Raw genomic sequence first — 20,190 nt, forward strand, 5'->3', positions numbered from 1 at the left:
CGTAGTAGTAATTTCCTATCGGCTATGGCGGTGAATTTGTATTTTAGAAATGCAGTTGGGTTATGCAAATTAATAAGGGAAAGGTCAATGGCACAAGCTGATGCATATGGTTTCAGCATCAGATTCCGAGACACTCGATCATAGCTTGGATGACAATCCTCAATGGCCTTCCCCCTACGCAAAGATTGAGGTGTTGCGGGCTGCAAAATTCTCCAACTCTCTGTGTCTGTTCTGCAGCAATCATGGAGGGATAATGGATCCCCTATTTTTCTCTTGCTCTTTCTCAAAAGAGGTCTTTGGAAAATTACTTAAAGAGGGTAGTTTGTGGAGATAGACAGGAAGAATTTGGATGGGATAAACTGAACTTAAAAGAAAAGTCCCTTGCTCCACTAATTCTTAGATTAACTTGTCTGCACTTATATATACAACATATAACAATTAGTTGATTCTAAAGCCAAGCTAAAATGCTAATGAATCAAAAGGAGTAAGCTGAGCCTTGCTCATTTCAATCCAGAATGCCTCAAAATATCCAAGGCATTCAACAAAGTCAGGCCGTCAGCCTCTGAATTGATGTCATATTTGGTTCATCATATGCCAGTATCATTGGTATTCCTAGCATTGATAAAAACCATAATTGACATATTTCATAACAAGAAATTTTTTTTGAACTTTCCATGTGGTGCATGGGACAGCATTAAGCATCAGTCTGCATTCAGTAAATTTCCCAGTTCTTGTTTTAGAAAACCAACTCTAATTTCTGATCGAAGGTACTAGAACTTTAATGACAAGGGTTTTAGCAAAATTTTAACGAGACCCTGGCCAAAATTTGACAGAAAATCCGTGCTCACTTCGGCTGCCTCTTGATAAACTTCTTATTCTCTGCCAGAAATGGCTTCTCCTTCCTGTTCCTACAGGGCCAGAACATGAGTGCCTCCTAAAGGACCCGGGTTCCTGCTCCTCAAGTCCCATTGGGATACTTAAAAAATCTGATGCTGACAGTGCTATGTTGCTCCCATGACTAAAATCACAGCCACGTACTTGGTGATAAGTGTCTGAAGCTTCCACAAGCTCACTTGAAAGTCTACTAACCAAACTATCTACAGTGGTAGGAAAGTCCTCCTGGACGCAAACTTTCGATTCTACCTCCTTTTTCTCATCAAATTCATTACACACAAGTTTTAATGCTTGAACAACTTCACCCATAAAAGGACGATGAGATACTTCAGGCTGCACGCACATTGATGCAATGGCTGCTACCTTGGCAATGCTATCAAATGAGACATCAGATTTTATGGCTGGATCAATGACCGTTTCAAAACCTTCCGTGGCTGTGAGGAGTGGACGAGCCCATGCAACAAGATTCTCTTGACCTGGAGGCTGCGACAAGTCTACAGGCTTTCTCCCTGTCAAGAGCTCAAGTAGGACCACACCATAGCTATAGACATCACTTTTGACAAGAAGGTGACCAGTCATTGCGTACTCTGGAGCCAAGTAACTGGAAAATGAGAAGTTTATCAGTAATAAGTTTTCTGGATGTTAAAAATAAAAAATAAAAAGAATAAAAAACAAACAAAGAACAATACAGCACTAAACTACATTTTAAGCAAACCAGACAGCTAACTCTCAGTAGAGAATGGAGGTATCATATTAGCTTTGTTGAAAAATGATAACTGGTCATGAAAATTGAAAAGGATTGTTTCAGGAATGATGATACAGAAGTTCATACCCAAATGTTCCCATTACATGTGTTGAGATGTATTTGTTCCCTTCATCCAATGCTGTCCTAGCCAATCCAAAATCTGAAACTTTAGGTGTAAAATCATGTTCTAGCAAGATGTTACTGGACTTAAAGTCCCGATGTATAACCCGGGGGCTGGAGTCTTCATGTAAATAAGCTAAGCCTCGAGCTGCACCAAGAGCAATCTTCATTCGAGCACCCCAGTCAAGTGGACCAGTTTCCTTGTCAACTCCTGAGAGCATATGGATACTACTTACTCAAAAGCAGTTCTCAAAGAATCAAACAATCTCTAAGGTGTAATATATAGCAGTCCAATCATACACAACGGAAATTATGAAACAGATTTACTTGTGCTGAAGATATTCACCATGCAAATGGGATTCAAGACTTCCATTTGGAACAAGTTCATAGACAAGACAGCGTATATTGTCCTCCGTGCAAATACCAATCAGTTTAACAAGATTTCTGTGGTGCAGGCGGCTAAGCATCTCCACTTCTGCCAAGAATTCTTGTCCTCCACGTTTATCCTCCCTCTTCAGAACTTTCACAGCCACTGGAGCTCCATCATCTAATATACCTCTGTAGACAACGCCGAAACCTCCTTCCCCAATCACCCGTGAAGCATCAAAGCTATTGGTAGCTCTTTCTAAATCATTTAAAGTGAAGTTCTTTGCCAATCCTGTATATGTCAACCCCTTAGAACCAATGGACATTGATGCAGCACTGGACGTGCTTCCTTGCATCATAGCCCCAGCCCCTGTTGAATTCAAATTTCATGATTTGCCACAAAATGAGGTCTGACTAAGGCCAAACAGCACTTTTGACTAATTATGACTGATTAACACCAGAATGAAAAACTGATATTTTGAAGTTGAATAAGTAAGAAAAAAAACCCTGATTCCATACCAAAAGTTGAATAAGTACCGCATCAATTTTGAACTGCCCTCTGAGAATTTAGTCATAATGGTAGTACCTGAGGGTTTTTCTGGAGATGATTTTATAGCTTGAGGTAAATGTTCTCGTTCATTGACACAAGCTCCATATTTCAAGAGAATAAGCCAAATGATCCCCAAGCATACAACAAAGGCTGAAAAACAAGACAAAATAATCACAGCTATCATGCTTTGTCTTATGCCATTTGTCTTCTTCCTAGGCACATCAACTCCTAAAGGTTTTACTGCTTCTCCATGATTGTCATGGCCAGAGTATGGCCCATCATCTATAGCAGAAGCACTGGAACTTGCTGCAGGTGGGGAGGCTGGAAGACCTGTACAGGTGAAAGACAGAAGTGACGCAAGATAATAGTCTCCAAAAGTCTTTAAAAATAAGAGAAATTATGCTCTCAAGGAGCCAAAAGACAACTTCAAAACGCCAACAAAGTATCTGCATCGCAGGTTTAGTATTCTATACATTGTAAAACAACAAAGAGACGGAAGATTTAAGGAAAATATTAAAACATCTTTAGGCAAGTAAATTGGAAAATACTCCTCTCTTCTAAATTCAGAATTATCCTATCAACTAGCCTAAAAACCAGGCAGCTTATGCATCTTCTAGCAGGTGCTTCAGTTATACAATTATCAGCTTGAACATCCAGCTGTCCAACAATTGAAATTATCCGGAAAAGCTCCCAAAAGAATGGACAATTGATATATACCTGGATAGCGAACATATACCACTTCATAGGAACCGAAAAGAGAAGGCTTTATGAAGACGTGTCTGTTCCAAAATTTCTTATAGATTAATAATGAAGTTGAAGAGTCAAATTTTACTTCCCATGGTACCAGGTTAATGAGGACGGTACTTTTCTCTAGCTCCTGACTAGCTGCATTTGCTCCCATAATCCGAACTTGGCTGTGGTTTAGTCTTACACTAGCAGCAATCTCCTGAGCCAGTTCTGAAACCAAAGGAAAAAATGTGTATATTGCAACACCAAGGCGGAGCTTAACTTGAATTGGCCAGACACAACCACAAGGGGACCCAGAAGGTGTATATGTTAGGGGTTCGGTGCATGCCACTGATGTACAATCTACAAACGGTATCAAATGTAAAGTTTATTTTTTCATGATGGGAGCATTATCGATCTTCAAATTCAAATCTAAAAGAAATTCAGGCTAAAGAATTGAAAGTGTACAGGCACCTTTATTAGGAGGTGGAGGTGGTAGTGCCATAACCACCGGTGCTGGTGAACCCTTTGTGTTCTCCAGGGAAGAACCAACAGGAGAAATTGCAGGTTGAAGAGTGGGCACTTATACAAACATGATCAGATTACGATGCGTATTAATAACCCTTGTAAAGTTAAAAAAGAAATGCAATTTTAAGCAAATGAAATAAGTATGCTGTCCCTTACTGTTAAAGTGCCTCGATGGATCAGTAGGTGATAGAGCAGGTGCAGGTGAAACCCAGCTGGGAATGGAATATTGAGAAGGGGAGACTGCAGGAACTGTACATATAGAAGTGTTCTAAGAGTAAGTAAATATACGTCCATTAGTTTTAATCTTCAATAATAAACCAGTTCAAAACAAACAAACATTCAGGTGTAGGGTTATGTAAAGAACTGATAGGGGATATTCAAGGAAGAGAACCAAACCTTGTTGGCTGTCAGCAGGTTGATGAATCAAATAAGAGGGTTCAGGAGCAGAGTTGCTAAATCCTTTCGTCGCATAATCATGCTTATAAAACGAGAGTGAAGGGGAGGATGCAGGACCATGCATCCAATCCCTAGCAGGGGATCCAAAAGATGATGCAGAAGGTGCAACTGCAATACTTGAAGGCTTCAAGACAGGTTGTGGATGGAGGGCTACAAAAGAGAAGAACCTTCATTGATAGTTTCAGGTAGAGAAGTCAATACTATGCCAGTTTCTTTTTGGAAAGACTAGAGCCATTCTAGATTATCCACTTACCTTTAGTTGGAGAGTGATTGATGGAAGATGAATGATGGAATACTTTGCTAGAAGGGGCAGCAGCCAGCTCTCCGTTTCTTGTCCTGCCAGAGCTGGGAGGAGTTCGTGTCAGAGAGGGGGCTGGGTCTGTAGCATCATTTTGAAATAGATCCAACCAACGATTAATAAGGAACATCAAATTATTAGACTTGCTCAGCAACAACTGTGATGGTAAGGAAAAACAATTAAGTGGAAAGTTTTACTCTTTATTTTGCAAAACTTTTTATAAGAAGATCATACATAGCACCATGGTTTGGGGCAGTAGGTGTCAGCTCATATAAAATAGGAATTGATGGATTACAGGTCTATGGAAGAAAAGTTAATATTGAATTTAACATTCAAGAAGAAATCTAACACTTGGATATATGCATTCTTAGTCAAGAAAAATCTCATTGTGAGGTTCACCTGGTTGTGTCAATGGCGGTTGACCTGGCCCTATAGGATGAGCAGTTGGTGTTTCTGTTGGCAGTCCTCTTGGTGGCCATGAAACTCTTACTGCATCAAAAAAGCAATGGAACAGAGAAAGGGACAAATTAAGCAGCAATGTCCATTAGCAAATGCTTGAAGTTAGTAACATCAATGTGAACCTCAGGATGAATATAGAGGCAACCCTTGCATGATTTTCCTTTTAGGCCAATAATTTTTGGGGCAATTTTCTTTGCAGGACTATAACAAACACTTTGTCTTGAAGGGATGCATAATAACTTCAACGCTTTGCACTGTAATTCAATTTTGTCTCCATCAATTACATCATCAATAACTTATGTAGTTCATTGCTTCATCATTTGAGTTCAAGAACCATATTCAAATGTAAACTTAAATGGTTATAGAACAAAACTACATAATAACTCCGGTCCTAACTAGTAATTCCACAAGATACAAATAGCTCAGTAGGGCAGCAGTCAGCTCAATTTACCATTTAGAATTGTGTTTAGGAATTCGCTCAATATGTGACAAGCTTACACAAGGCTCCTCTGTTAAGATTGCAGAAGCAGAGAAGTTACAGCTGTTATCTGGCCACATTACAGGGTGAGAGAGAACAAGTCTAATGCATGCCAGTCAAGAATTTGATTGCAAATGTTCATTGATTTCACATGATCCTTAATAGAAAAGGAAGGAAGATTTATGGTTGAAATTTGAATTACAATTCACAAAGCCAAAAGTCATACAGTTAATACTCAAACATCACTCTGAAGCTTATACAAGGTTATGGCTTTTATCAGATAGCTCGTTGCTGACACTATGACTCATTTTACAGATAATTAGCTGAATGGATCTCAGAAAATAAGCTTATCAAATTAAAAGAACTAGCAAGCTAGAGGATTTCCATTAATAGGACATAATAGTGTTGATGAATATGCCAGGGCTTGCTTTAGTTATAAAGCCTTTAGTGTTTAGATCAGGCTCAGGCAACCATAAAAAATTATTTTAATTGAAAAAGAAGAAGCCTGGAGATCAAACATGCTCAATAAGGAAAGAGGAAAGGAGGAATAAAGATGGTTGTCAGCAAGGCAGAGCATGTAACAGGCTCCGAATAGAATAACTGCAAAAACCAAGAGGCACACTACTTGTCGAAGCAATTTATGGCGATACATTAAAGATTATGCAGTACACTCAAAAAGTTGTTGAATGTTAGTGAAAAACGAAAGAGCTCCGCAGACGAGTCTACAACTAAGTGCTTGTGTATTGGATGCTTTGATGTATCTGTTGATCAAAACAAACTCAATTTAACAAATTGGGTCTCTTGACAAAATGTTCCAACTTGTATCATAATTGCTGTCAGGTCTTTAAATGATAAATCGTTGGGTTTTCAACATTTTCTTCAAAGAAAAAGATGGGGTTAAGTGCAACACAACCATGTAACATGACCAAGACCATGGAACATTCGAACAAATGATCAGTTGATAAAACCATTCGCTTATGACTTTGAGACATGACCAATAAATTCTCCCTTGGAAAGGTACACCTCCACGAAATCAGCTTCTGAAGAACTATCTACGAATCTGAAATCATCACGCAACTGACTAACTCTTGCCTGGAATGTTAAAACACCAACTTCTACTCACTCATATAGGCATTCTAGGTAATCATGAAATGCAGATTCTCACAGATACTTAATTTTAAATTCTCTGCTGTTCCAATTTCTGAACAAGCTCGAAGAATAGCATCAAGTAAGAATTCTTTTAAATTATTTTCATATAACACTATCCTCCTTATTGATCAAAGAGACTAGTTTAAACAGCCCAGATCTTCAGGATTCGTTTTCAGTTCAAATTTCATGAAAATCTAAATTAAGATAGTCAATCAAATGCATGGATAAAAAATAATTGACTGTAGAAACAAGCTTAGCAGAACACAGATATAAGCAACATTACCTGATGATCCATCAACTTGCATAGCGCTGAGAGTTATACATATTTTCATCAGCAGGAGAGTCAATTGCAACCCCATTTTTGCTTCCAAAGAAACTGGAATTCAATCTCCAAAATATTCCATCTCTCTCAGCCAACCATCAAAGCAAGAAAAAGATAACAGAAACAAAGCAGTGAAAACTGAAACAAAAACCTGAAGCGAAACATGGATATAACTTAAAGGAACAAACTGTACTAATTTTTTAGAGAACAAAAGGAGACCCACAAATGGTACCACCAAAGTAAGGTGTCTGGGTTAGGTAGGCAAAACTCCAGGTGATCTTTTATTGAGACTAATAAACATTGAGATATGAAGGAGTTTGATTAGTCTAATAGAATAGCAGCTTTTAGTCATTAGAAACTAAAGGTAACTAATTATCCACAACAGAAAAAGGAAAAAGATCAAAGTTTTACTGGAGCTCATCAAAGCAAAAGAAAAAAAGCAGAACAGTGAACTTAAAGGAGCTTGGTGTAAGACACCTTTGAGTGAGAGGTTTGTTGGGGTTGAGAGAGAGAGAATTGTCCAAAAAGAATTGTTGTTGGGGTATATTGCTTGAATTCCTCTGATATTACTTTAAATTGTTTAACATGCATTCCTTGACTTCTTTTCAGCTTGTATTAGAAAGTTGGAAATTAATAATTCATCCCAAGTATCATGATTGTTATGTCTTATTTTAAAACTTCCAGAAATTATTATTTCTTTGTTTATATTGACACAAGTCCACTATAGCATTATGACATTTGTGATTAGAGGTTGGACTAACTTCCAATGATTTAACCATTTAATGTTTATTAAAACTGATATATAATACCACTCTCTACAAGGCTACATCAACTTGCTTTTCAGTTTTCACACATCTGCTTTAAGATATAAATTTGGTGTGACCTTAGTTGAAACTGTCATTTCTCCTTTCATCTACTACATCAGCATTTTTATTCTGACTTAAAAGTTTCCTATTTACGTATATCTTTTGAGAAATGAAACTGCATCCCTCAGATTTACATGCGTTAGAACACAAATCCCACAAGCTGACTTGAAAACAAAACTACCCATTAACTTGGATGAATCTTTTATAGCTAATAACTTTTTCATACATTGTCTATGTCTTGATTCTCTAGGTAAAAATGTGGAAAAGTCAGAAAATGAAGGCTAGGCTGAATTCATGCTGTGTGAAAATAAAATAGCTAAGTGGTGATAATGACAAGTATTTCAATGGATTCAGAGCAAATCAAATGTAGAGATATTTGTCCCCACAAGGGACAATCTAGGCAGAGTTAGGTAGTTATTTTGGAAGGCAATGTTGGACACCACCACCACCACCACTACCACTGTTTTTCATTTTCTTTTTTTCTTTTATACCTCAGACAATAATGGAACACCCAAATCCGAAACTGAGAGCATAAATGTGTCGGTGAATTGGTTAGTTTAGCAGTACTCTCACTATTTATAGGCCAGCTCAATCGTTTTGCTCCCTTTGCCCATCTTTATGATTAAATCTACTCTTTGTTGGATTCATGGTGCACTATTGAAGGCTTGATTTAAGAGTGTAGGTGCAGTAGTAAAGTTGCCAACTCCTTTTAAATTGTCATAACTATGTTTTTTGGGTCATTCATGTATTGATCTACTCTTATTAAGTCTTTGTTTAGGTACATTGCTCTTTAATTAGTCTTTGATTAGGTATGACTAAGAACAAACAACCCAAATCTAAGGCATCAAACGTCAACAAAATATTTCATAACCATCAAAAATCTCTAAGACCAAAACTCTCTCTAATGACCATGCTCCCTCCTCGTTATCTTTGCTAAAATAAAGCATCTACACTCTCCTCTCTTATTAGCCAATCTCTTCCAGGATTTGCTGAGATGTCAACATTACCTTTAGTCTTTAATTAGGCAACAAGCAAATGCCATGAGCTAATTTCTGTCCATTCTTTTCTAGGTACTAACTAGTTGCCCTTTCTTAAATATAAACTCTAGTTCTTAATAGAGGTCTAGATTTATTACGTCAAATGATGATTAAAGTCTATGAGAAATGAGGTAGACAAGTATGGAAATAAGAAAGCAAGAAAAAATATGTTCATAAAAAAATTAAGAAAAATTATTAAATTAAAACACGAGTTTTAAAAGTAAAAATATAACTTCATACATGCACTCAATATTTGATTCAATAATAAATGTATATATTTACCTTTAAAGAATTGTGGTGGATTCCAGCTTTCTTTGAAATGGAAACTAATAATAACAATAACTTCACAGATTTCTCATTATACTAACAATGTAGGCCTATCCATCTCCACCATGTTTAGTTGCAGACACCAAGACCTTGTTCCCACACCCCAGTGCCTCTTTTTTTCTCAAAGTTTGCTTCGGAAAGAAGGTTTTAAACGACCTTTATTTGGGACTTCCATAACTCAGACACTCGACATTTTATGGTGTCTTGAACAATGATCTTTATACAGTGTTTACTGTGTTGTTAACCAGTGCTGGTAATGGTCAATTTCAACTGACTTTAGAAGATGATCCTTATCGAATTTTTCATACTAATTTTAGCCAGTAACTATCCATAGTGTGCATCATCTCTTTTTCCAACAAAAAAATAAGACTATAGTAAACAAGATTTGCACAATCTTGATCTCCAAGCAACAAATTGTCTTCTAAGATTTCTCTTATCCTGATAAAATATGCTTATCCCCAAAAAAAAGTGAATAAAAATCATTTTATGGCAAAAAATAGCCAAATTGGAAGACCTGAATCTTGGTCATTGCATGGGCAATGTATGGAGTAGGCCCGGCCTAATAAGCAATATTAGGGCCTGCGGCACTGAAATCGGAGAAATGGGAACCATTGGCCCATTCTTGTTCCTGAATGGGTGGGCCCTTTTACCCCTCACCATGGTCAGATTCTTCAGACCAAAATTTTAAAAACGGCAAAAGAAAATGTATGATCCGGAATATAATAGCACATGGTCAAAATATTTAATATTTTCAGCATTTTTTTATTAAATTTCTTATCCAAAACATGTGTGGCCTTAGTTTTTCTGAAATATTTGACTGATTTCAAAGAAGCATTGAATATGTTGTTGAAAGAGTTAGGAGTTGACCTCTAAATTATTACAACACTTCAATTGAGTCCCACAAAATATATATATATATTAGTACTTCATTTGAGGATAATAAACATTAGATTAAGTTTGCAATGCTAATACTAGTATTTTAGTTGTAGATTTTATAAGTGTTACAATTATAATTGTTATGAAAAATTTGCCCCGATAATTATAATGTTTCTACAAAACGAAACACCTCATTGAAATAAGAAAAAAAAAAGGAGAAAAAATTAAGCCGATATTATAAAGATTAGAAAGAAATAGAAGGAAATTACAGAAAAACCTTGAAGAACAAACAAAAAATATATATAAATTAAGCAAGCCCAACCCGCCAACTATGCATGCGTTCTCATCCAATGTTTTAGTGTAATTCTAATTTGATATTGGTTAAAATATCCAGCAGTTTCTATACTCATACTTTTTTTAAAATTTAGTCTCTTTAATTAAAATTATAATAATTTAATTTCATAATTTTAAAAATTATTTCAATTTAATCTTTCTTTTTAATGGTATTCAATTTGACTATTAAAGATGATAATATCTACACTAACGCATCAGAGAGATTAAAGTAAAGAAAAAAAAATGTTACAGGGACAAAATTGAATAAATATTTAATTTACAGAGACTAAATTAAACCCAAAAATATAATTTTTTTAAAATATAAAAAATATATAGTTCACTTTTCAAATTATTAAGTATCTTTTCTTGTTAATACCATTTCAATAATGCATGTATTAAACTAATATAAAAGAAAAATACAAATAAGCCATATATTAATTTTATTCTAATTGCTTTCAAAGGTACTCTGATAGTTATAATATATGCTTGATTAAATAATACATTTGAAATGAAGCTATATAGCTATCAAAAAAATATTTGAACTAGTCAAGTAAATGCAAATAAGTTTTTATTCTTTTATTAGATTCAATCAATATATTATATTTTTATTTTAGATTAAATAAACTTTTATAGTTAATGATTGACTAACTTTTATTAATTAAAATATAACTTGTCATTTTATATCCACATGACACTACCGTAGCATTGATATGAATGATAAAAAATACCACATGATCATATCATCATGTTACATTCGCATGTCACGTTATAATCAATTATGACATTTTAACATGTCATGTGATATAGAATGACAAATGACATTTTGACTGAGTCAAATATTAATCATAAGAATTAATTTAATTTAAAATAAAAATATAAAAATTTATTTAATTCAAAAAATATATAAAAATTTTATTAAAATATTATGTCAAGCAAAAAATAATTCTTTTCAATTCTTACCTTTTGTATTCATATCTACATTTAGAATCATAACTGAGTCTTTGCTAAGTGCTAACTGCCTCAGGCACTAATAAAGTACTTGTATATTAATATTACTTTCTCACTACCATAATGTTTTCTTTCGATGCAGAAGGTTTTGTGTACTGTCATCATTTTGTTGATAGTACATCCTGACAAAAAGAAAACGCCATAAAGGAGTTGAAAGTTTCTATAGCTATGATACCAAGGTACAGGCGCAGGCAATCAGTGAACTTCGATAGGAATTAAAGTACACCTTACCACATCGCATGAAACATGCAATTTCTATAGCAATTATATAATAAATTACTATAAACATATATAAAAAAAGAAATTTCGAATTCTGCTTTTTGATTAAAGAGTTCGTCGCATGCAATTGCAATTGTACTTAAGTTCTTGTAAACTTGCAAGAGAATTATATAGAAAATGCAGTGTTATCATAACAATCTAACAAAGAATATTCCCAAAAAAAGTAAGATACCAGACATATTCAGACAAACCCAATAATCATTCTTCTTTTCTATGATAAAAGGCTTCTTTCTATTTCGATAATATCACTCTTCTTTCTTATGATAAAAGTAATCTCTTTTATAGAATGAAACCCTATAATATACAGATTTACACTTTGCTTCGTATTAATTCTTTCTTTAACTAAAATTATGCATGCTGACCTGTTTGAGATTATATTTTGACAACTTTGTTGTGCATATACTGATAAAAATATTCCTAAAAAAAATAAAACTTTTAATGGATTTGTTGGACATTTTCCTTAATATCACTACAATTATAGGAGAAAAATAGAAGAGTGAAAATTTTTTTGCAGATATTTTTTGGTGGGGAGGGGTTTGAAGAAAAAGATTGATGGCAATTAGGAGGTCCTTATCAAATTTACCATATATATATTAAAAATATGCTCCAACATTCAAGAATGATCGACTCATATTATTTTTGTATACATTTAAAAAATCACAATCACATGGCTGTGTTAACAATAATAAGCAAGAATACAAAACAAACCAAAGGCAAGGGCAATTATTGTAATTTTATTTTTGGTCATCTCTCATTAGGTGAGGAAGAGGAATCAATTTGCTGTCAATGATTGAGAAAATGGAAAGCCAATGAAAGAGACGAGCTTCAAATTGGGTAGGGAGGTTTGGCATCTGATTATATATATATATATATATATATTTAGACTATGATAATTAATTTACAACCATTCTTAAGCCTTTGATTATCGGCTAATAGCCTCCCTTGAGAGAGAGAAGTCTGAAATTTGAGATTAGGTAACATGGAAACATCTATGTTTGTTGAGAAATGATAAGGCTAGGTAGCTATAAGTTTAATTAAAGTCCATTGATTCTCATTAATTAGACGCGTTTAATTCACTTCGTCAAATGTGTGTTAATTTCCTTCTCAAAACAAAGACTTTGATTAATTGATTTCCTAATTTAAGTTGTCGATCTTTGGTACTTTGTCAAACTCAATTGCTGCAATCACACTCTCCCACCTTAAAATTTCAACTTCATTTAGTGTGAAAACGTCTGATTTGCACCTATCATGCATGTCACACGTTAGTTTTTATCAATTTAAGATTTTTCTTTATTGTATAAGAAAAAGAAAAGAAAAGAAAAGATGCGCCCCATTTGCAATCCTCAACAAAAATGGATGACCTTTTTCATTTGATGGTAACCTTAAATCAAGAGGAATATTAACAAAAATAAAGAAAATACATATTTATTATTGAGTTAAATATTCAAATATTATAAATGTATTATTATGTTCAAATTAATTAATTGTAACACATGTTTCACATATAATAGCTTCCATGGAATTCACATGTTGAGACATGAGGGTTACACTCAATGCATGACAAAGCAGCTTTTGAAGAGGAATAAAAAAAGCATGTGTGAGCATAAATTGATGGGAAATGATGCAAGCGCATGCTTTCTCGAATGTGCATATTATTGTAACCCTAAGCTATTAATCATTGGAATCTCTAATTCAACCCATGGTTGAAAGGTTAAACAAAATCAAACTACTGCTAGTACGAGTGAACGCCACGTCCGTAAACAAGCGCGTAGCCTTTTGCTTTGTTTTTGGTTGCAACATTGCTGTCTCTCTCTTTGCCATTCCACCTCCCTGCCCTTTTCCCCAATCCTACCTTTTCCCCTCACTTGCCTTCTGCTTGGTCAATTAACCTTATCATGTGTCACCTCTCAAGGACAACCGAACAAACACTTATCCTTTGTTGCTTCAGTTCAAAACAAGCCCATTCTCTCCCCCTTTCTCACTCTCCCTCAAACACACGCACCCACCTACATAAATAAAAAGTTTTAGTATAAAGAAAGGACAGACAACTATTTTCTCTTGAACACGAAAGCAGGCCCTTTTTCTTCTTCCCTCTCTCATTTCTCATTTCTTATCTCTTTTTCTCCCACCATGACCGACAGGGTTTACCCATCACCAAACCAGCGGCAATGGCGGCGCAGCCCGGCCACCACCGCTAACCCTTCCTTTCCAGCACTAAAGCCCAACTATACGGAGCCTCCCGCCCTCTCTACCGCCCACAAGCCAACCGCAATCGCTACCGCCGCTCCTGCTGCTGCTCTTGTTGCCTTTGGACCAGCGTAGCTATCCTCCTCCTTATCCTCCTAGCCGCCATAGCCGGTGCTATTCTGTACGTTCTTTACCGCCCTCACCGCCCGACTTTCACAGTTTCCTCTCTCAAAGTCTCAACTCTTAACATAACTTCCGGTTCCAAGCTCATCACCAACATCAACCTCAACGTCACAGCCAAAAACCCTAACAAAAAACTCGTCTACACCTACGACCCCATCACCATATCTCTTATTACAAACGACGATATCGATATTGGGGATGGTTCATTCGGTTCCTTTGTCCATGGCACCAAGAACACGACGCTTTTGAAAGCTGCCATAGCTAGCAACCAACAACTCGATGACACGTCAGCCGGCAAGTTAAAGACTGCTTTGAATAGCAAGAACGGGCTGCCATTAAACATAAAGCTGGTCACTAAAGTGAAAGCGAAGATGGGAGCATTGAAGACACCGAAGCTTGGTATTAGGGTTATTTGTGAAGGGATTAAAGCTACTGCTCCGAAGGGGAAATCAGCAACCACAGCTTCCACTTCTAATGCAAAGTGTAAGGTTGATTTAAGGATCAAGATCTGGAAATGGACTTTCTGATGAGAGGAGAGAAGGAATGGCGGAGAAAAAGGTTTGATGTTTATTCTATTTTTTATCTTCATATATTTTTTTCTTAAATTTTGTGTTTTTCTATTTTTTTTTGAGTGATGATATGTTTTGTAAATTTGGTGAGTGACTGTAATAATAGGATATACTAGAAATTTGTAATGTATACTTTTGATTTTTTTTTTCCCTTTTTTTTTTGGTTTTTGTTTTTGTTGTTAGTCCTTTGTTCATTAGTGTACAATTGCCCTTTTCAATTGGGCAAATTTACAGTAAAAAAAGTATTTTCTTTAAATAAATTATTTTTTTGACTTCTAAATATATAATAGAGATTGTTTGGCACTTTTTGCTTGGGACTAGATTACATTAACCTACAATATTTTGCATTAAATCCTTTACATTTTTTTCCCGATAGTTATTCTCGAAAGGAGATTTAAATCGAATCCTATTTTAAAGTGAAAAGTGGAGGACCGAAATTTTGTAAACTTCACTTCAACAAAAGTCATCTAAAATTATTGAGTTGTTGTGCCCCTCGTGCTTTGCCATGGCCATTGGGGGCGCTAAAGGTCACCCCATGGATTGGCATTGCCCTTGGCCAATAATTTTTGACTGAAAAACCTTGGATTTATCACTTCAATTTAACTAACGAGTCATCTTTTGACTTACTTGGGTTGACCATTAAGTGGTAATATCCGAAGTTTGGTTTTGGGCGTTCAACTTGACAAGGCTAAATGTATTACCACCTAAATTCCGAAACAAATTCCACTTGCCCGTAGATTAAGATTCATTGAAACTTAGACTTCCAAATTCCAATACTCCACCGACAGTGTATTACCACCTAAATTCCGAAACAAATTCCACTACACATTGTTCAGTATATATATTACTTTCTAAAATCACATTTTATTCCACTTAAAGATTAATCAAACTTTTTCATATATTATTATTATTGTTGAGACGAACTTCCCCTTTTTCCAATTTTTCACATGCAAAAAGTCGAATGAAAGAAATTAATTAGATGGACAGACATTGTCCTCTTTCGCCTTAGACGTGCAGGGTTTTCTAGAGAAATTGTTTTGTAAGGAAAGTCTGTTGTATTTTTGTCTCGAACAGAAAAAGGAAAAGAAGAACATGGAAAAATGCTTGATGAAGAGAAATTACCAAAACATTTATGTACAATCTTTGGGGAGAGAAAGAGGAAAATCCTTTCTGATGAGTTAAAAATGTTTAAGCAATTCGCTGGCTTTGCTTAAATTGCAAGCAGTGGTGGCCCCCCGATGGCGATAGTCGTTTGAATTGTATGACTCAGAATCAACACGTATATAGTTTCTCCCAAACTATTAGTAGGTATTTTTAGTGGTTGTCACGTCATTCCCCGAATATGGAAAAGTCTTACCTCTCCATCCTAGTTAATCAATTGGACTACAAAAATAAAAAGAAAAAATAAATAAAATAGGTGCATAAAATAAAATATTAGTGTCGGTGGCAGATTCTGAAGGTAAGGGAGTGCAATCATAGTTGTGGGTGTTATTAAAGTAGGGTCGCAGGCTGGGTGGTTTCTAGCTGTTGGGAGGCGTCTCAATTCTCAAAGCTAGCTAGCGTTTCTTGGAAAACACTGGAAAGCCTTCTTTTCGAAAGAAAAAAGATATACTAGAATGTGGGTGGCACGTGAATTATGCTATATTTAATGCAGCAGTGATTGGATCAAACAATAACATGCAGTAAATTAACGATTTTCCTTGAACAAGAAACATATATTTGAAAAAAAGAACAAAAAGAATTGCTCTTCTTTCTTTAAAAAATCCTCTCCCTTAATCCTTATAATAATAATAATAACAAAAATAATAAAAAAAACCTGGGAGTAGCATTGTCAATGTGTTGTACACTAAAGACCTGCATGATCAGTATCTTCGTAGGAATTAACACAACATATTGCTTTTCACAAAAATGAAAAATCTAACTTTGAAGCATAAAAGGGTCTAAAGCCCTTTGGAGAATCAAGAAGATTAATAACTAATTTTGGGGTTTTTAACATGTTAATTGAGATAGCCAATCATGGATAATACTAATTAATTTTTATTAATATATAATCAATAATTACGTTCTAAGAATAATTGTAATTAATTGATGTTGATATGTTGTTTAAAACGTTTCAATCAATGAAGTGTTGTAATATTTATTAGGAGAATTAGTGGTGAACATTGCTGGAAACAAAAAACAATGGAAGAGTTAGTGGGCATGACAATGATACGAAACTAATTGGTTTGTCATTTGTCAAAGAGTGGTTCGTCTTCAGACGCCAGCTTATAGCAGTAGTGTTCAGCATCCAAATTCTATGCCAGATGAGATGGCAAGCAGCAGGCCGGTAGAATGTATAACCAATAATCATGGGACAAATAAAATACATAAATTAAAAAATAATATATTTTTATTTTTAATTAAAATTACATAAAAATATATTATTTTTTAAAATAAACATTTTGTTATAAAAACTATTTTTTATTAATCAATTATTAATATTTTCATCAATTTAATGATTAAACAAAAATAAAAAATAATTTTACTTTTAATTAATTTTTAAAATTATTATTATATAATTTTATTAATTAAAAAAAAACCTCTCCAAGGGAGCAACAGAGTCCTTCTCGATATTATAAAAATATAATAATAATTTTAAAAATTAATAAAAAAGTATTTTAATTTATTTTTAATATTTATTAGGGATGTTTGTATTTTAATATAGAATGTTTATGTTAAAAATTAATAAACTTGTTTAAAATTTTAACTAAAACTTAAAAGGTGGAAGTGTTTTACTCGGAAAGGGACTCGTGAAAGAGACTGTCTTGCAAATTTCCAATGTCATTTCATGACATGACAAGTATGAATATGTCTGCACTCTTAAACAAACAACAGGCCCAAAACCAAACAAACCCATTTTTGCAAGAAAAAATAGAGAGAGGAAAGCGGCCCATTGTTTTCGGGTAGAAAGATGCCCATTTGTATAGTTGATTTTGCAGTGAATCGGACTCAAATTTGGATACACTAGACGGTCCATATTTGAGACATCCCAACCGTTAAACCCCAGGCTAAAACCCTACTCTTTGACTCCGTCGGAATCTGTCTTTCAAGTCCTTGAATTTGATATTCTTCAAATATTTTTTGCTGTATAAAATAAAAATTCCATCTCAGTCATGTATCGAAGAGCTTCAAATTTAGCTTCATTTATCAGGTAATGCTCCTTTAAGATCACATATGATTCATGTTCATATGCGTTATAGTATTTTTTTTTTTTGGGTTTGCTTTATATGTGAGAACTCATTTCTTTTTCCTCTCTTCTTCTTCTTCTTCGTTTTTTTACAGTTCTTCGACTTCGAAAAAACTGGTAAGAAATTCTGACACGTTACGTTGATTTCTCTTTGATTTTCATTTTGTTTTCTTTTTCTTGTCGAATTTAAAAGTTTTCTCATTTTACCATCTGTTTGTATGATGAGGAAATGTGGGAAATAGAAGAAATGAAATGGAAAGTCCAAAAGTTTCTACGACCCCAAAGTTGCATTAGGTTCAATTAGATATATGCTTTTTTAGATACTTTTGCAATAATGAACATATAGAGATGGTTTACGAAATAGTTGTAGAAAGTTTTCTGTGTTCCTTCTTAAAGTAAAAAATATATATTTTATTGGGGAATGGTTTTGATGGATATTAGTGAAACTTAACATTTCTTTGCTTTGGTTGCTTGATGATTTGAATTGGACAGGTCTATGGTAGGGTAATTTGCAATAGGAATTATGTGGCTAAGGATATCAATTTTGGGGTTGCGGCACGTGCAGCTATGCTGCAGGGTGTTTCTGAGGTTGCAGAAGCTGTAAAAGTCACGATGGGACCAAAGGTAATGGGCACTAACATTGACTTCTTTTATCATTCTTTTCCGTACCAGTGGAATAATTAAAAATATTAGATATGATAATGGGAATTGTTATTAACAAAAACTTCTAACCGTGGGACTTTGTGAATGATGAATTTCTTACAGCAGCTCGTAATTTGTACTGTGTGATCAGAAAAAAAAAATTTGGTTGATTTGTATTTGGTAGGTGTAATGCTTGTGTAAAATTTGTACTTTATTAGCATATTCACTACCCAACATATTCCTATGGTGCTTAACAGTAGATCATATGCATGTTACCTGTTTAGATCAAATTGTCCATGATGGTAAATGAATTGTATGTTAATATTTCAAGAATTCATCTAATTGGTAAGCGAAATTAGAACATAGTCTTGTAGCATCTTGTAGTTGGATTGGCTGTTGTAAGAGTCATATCTTTTCTCTATTTTTCTAGTTATATAAAACACTTGAAGGATGAAGGTATACTTGAGAATCTATCATTAGTGATTAGCTGTCCATTTTATATGTTAAAACCAAAAAATATTATGATATTGTTATATACATGAATTTTCTTGCAATATAAAGTTAGAAACTCAAAATTTATACATGTTCTTGTCATAGATTTCATTCTGATTTATTGATACAGGGTCGCAATGTAATTATTGAGAAAAACCCAGGCTATCCCAAAGTCACAAAGGATGGTGTTACTGTTGCCAAAAGCATCAAATTCAAGAATAAGGCTAAAAATGTTGGCGCAGATCTTGTAAAGCAGGTTGCAAATGCCACAAATAAAGTTGCTGGTGATGGTAATTTTTATTATTTTTCAACCTTATGTGATAAAGAAGCTATAATTGAACATGGATTTATTGATGTACCAATGTTTAAGATCAAGGATTTCTTGTTAGAAAGTTGTTTATTTGGACTTGTACCCCAAAAGTAACTCTTTTGTCAGCAAAACAGTTGATGTTCTTAGTACTTAAGACAACTCAACCAAGCCCTCATTCCAAGCTAATCTGGATTGGAGAGTCCTGGGATAAGATCTTGCTGTTAGAAAATCCTCCTGGAAATCATGGCTTAATTGACTTGGAAATAGGATATTTTTTATCTTGAAATTATCATAGAATCCTAGGTATGCCGGACATCTTGGATAGAATAAAAAGGAGCATTTTGCAAATCTCTGTCATGTTCATGTTCAAAGCATGGATTCAGTTGTATTTGTTATATTCTACATAAAGAAACTTTTAGTTTCTGATTACGGAAACACCATTTCTTCAATTTTTCTCCTATCATGTTAGACATTCTTAACGCTGGAGATCTATTGACTATTATGTTTCTCTTCACAGGTACAACTTGTGCAACTGTCCTGACTCAGGCAATTCTTTTGGAAGGCTGCAAGTCAGTGGCTGCTGGTGTAAATGTGATGGACTTGCGAAGCGGAATTAATATGGCAGTTGATGCTGTCATATCTGACTTGAAAAGCAGGGCAATAATGATAAGCACACCAGAAGAGATTACACAGGTTTGTTGATATGGGCTTTGCTACTCTATACCTACCATACTCCTTGATTTATTCTGTGTTTTTTTTTTTTT

The 20,190-nt window shown here is 34.6% G+C and overlaps 3 protein-coding genes across 6 annotated transcripts; 2 read left to right on the plus strand and 1 right to left on the minus strand.

The window, feature by feature from the left end:
• Positions 1-468: 468 nt before the first annotated feature.
• Positions 469-7,607, minus strand: LOC110423871 (receptor-like serine/threonine-protein kinase ALE2). 4 transcript variants are annotated; one of them, XM_021438280.2, is made up of 11 exons: positions 7,053-7,607; positions 5,083-5,172; positions 4,639-4,764; positions 4,326-4,535; positions 4,086-4,178; positions 3,876-3,983; positions 3,393-3,764; positions 2,712-3,005; positions 2,106-2,495; positions 1,727-1,970; positions 469-1,495 (listed from the first exon to the last, which is right to left on the minus strand). In XM_021438280.2, the coding sequence occupies exons 1-11, from the start codon at positions 7,126-7,128 to the stop codon at positions 805-807; spliced, it is 2,694 nt and encodes an 897-aa protein (XP_021293955.1). In that variant the 5' UTR covers positions 7,129-7,607; the 3' UTR covers positions 469-804. The 4 variants fall into 4 exon arrangements, with proteins under 4 accessions (XP_021293955.1, XP_021293957.1, XP_021293956.1 ...); XM_021438282.2 differs by having other exon boundaries at positions 4,639-4,730; positions 7,053-7,603; XM_021438281.2 differs by lacking the exon at positions 7,053-7,607 and having other exon boundaries at positions 4,639-4,840.
• Positions 7,608-13,850: 6,243 nt separating this feature from the next.
• On the plus strand, positions 13,851-15,059 carry LOC110424215 (NDR1/HIN1-like protein 13). Its single transcript, XM_021438746.2, is given in 2 exon segments — positions 13,851-14,029; positions 14,032-15,059. Coding segments are annotated over 2 exon segments (765 nt in total). The 5' UTR covers positions 13,851-13,947; the 3' UTR covers positions 14,715-15,059.
• Positions 15,060-17,769: 2,710 nt separating this feature from the next.
• HSP60-3A (heat shock protein 60-3A) lies at positions 17,770-20,128 on the plus strand. Its single transcript, XM_021438955.1, has 5 exons — positions 17,770-17,946; positions 18,078-18,099; positions 18,475-18,606; positions 19,247-19,406; positions 19,944-20,128. The coding sequence occupies exons 1-5, from the start codon at positions 17,909-17,911 to the stop codon at positions 20,126-20,128; spliced, it is 537 nt and encodes a 178-aa protein (XP_021294630.1). The 5' UTR covers positions 17,770-17,908.
• The last annotated feature ends 62 nt before the right edge of the window (positions 20,129-20,190 follow it).

Source organism: Theobroma umbraticum, unplaced genomic scaffold (assembly GCF_002168275.2).
Source record: "Theobroma umbraticum cultivar Fairchild unplaced genomic scaffold, ASM216827v3 scaffold_204.0, whole genome shotgun sequence".
Classification (NCBI taxonomy): Eukaryota; Viridiplantae; Streptophyta; class Magnoliopsida; order Malvales; family Malvaceae; genus Theobroma; species Theobroma umbraticum.

Bases quoted from the DNA above. Each gene is read 5' to 3' on its own strand.
- LOC110423871 (XM_021438280.2), bottom strand. From the start codon at position 7,128: ATGGGGTTGCAATTGACTCTCCTGCTGATGAAAATATGTATAACTCTC. The intron at 4,536-4,638 runs GTAAGTGGATAA...TCTCTTTTGTAG, and splicing joins CAATCACTCTCCAACTAAAG to CCCTCCATCCACAACCTGTC. The intron at 4,179-4,325 runs GTTTGGTTCTCT...CTATATGTACAG, and splicing joins ACCTGCTGACAGCCAACAAG to TTCCTGCAGTCTCCCCTTCT.
- HSP60-3A (XM_021438955.1), top strand. From the start codon at position 17,909: ATGTATCGAAGAGCTTCAAATTTAGCTTCATTTATCAG. The intron at 18,100-18,474 runs GTAAGAAATTCT...TGAATTGGACAG, and splicing joins CTTCGACTTCGAAAAAACTG to GTCTATGGTAGGGTAATTTG. The intron at 19,407-19,943 runs GTAATTTTTATT...TTCTCTTCACAG, and splicing joins AAATAAAGTTGCTGGTGATG to GTACAACTTGTGCAACTGTC.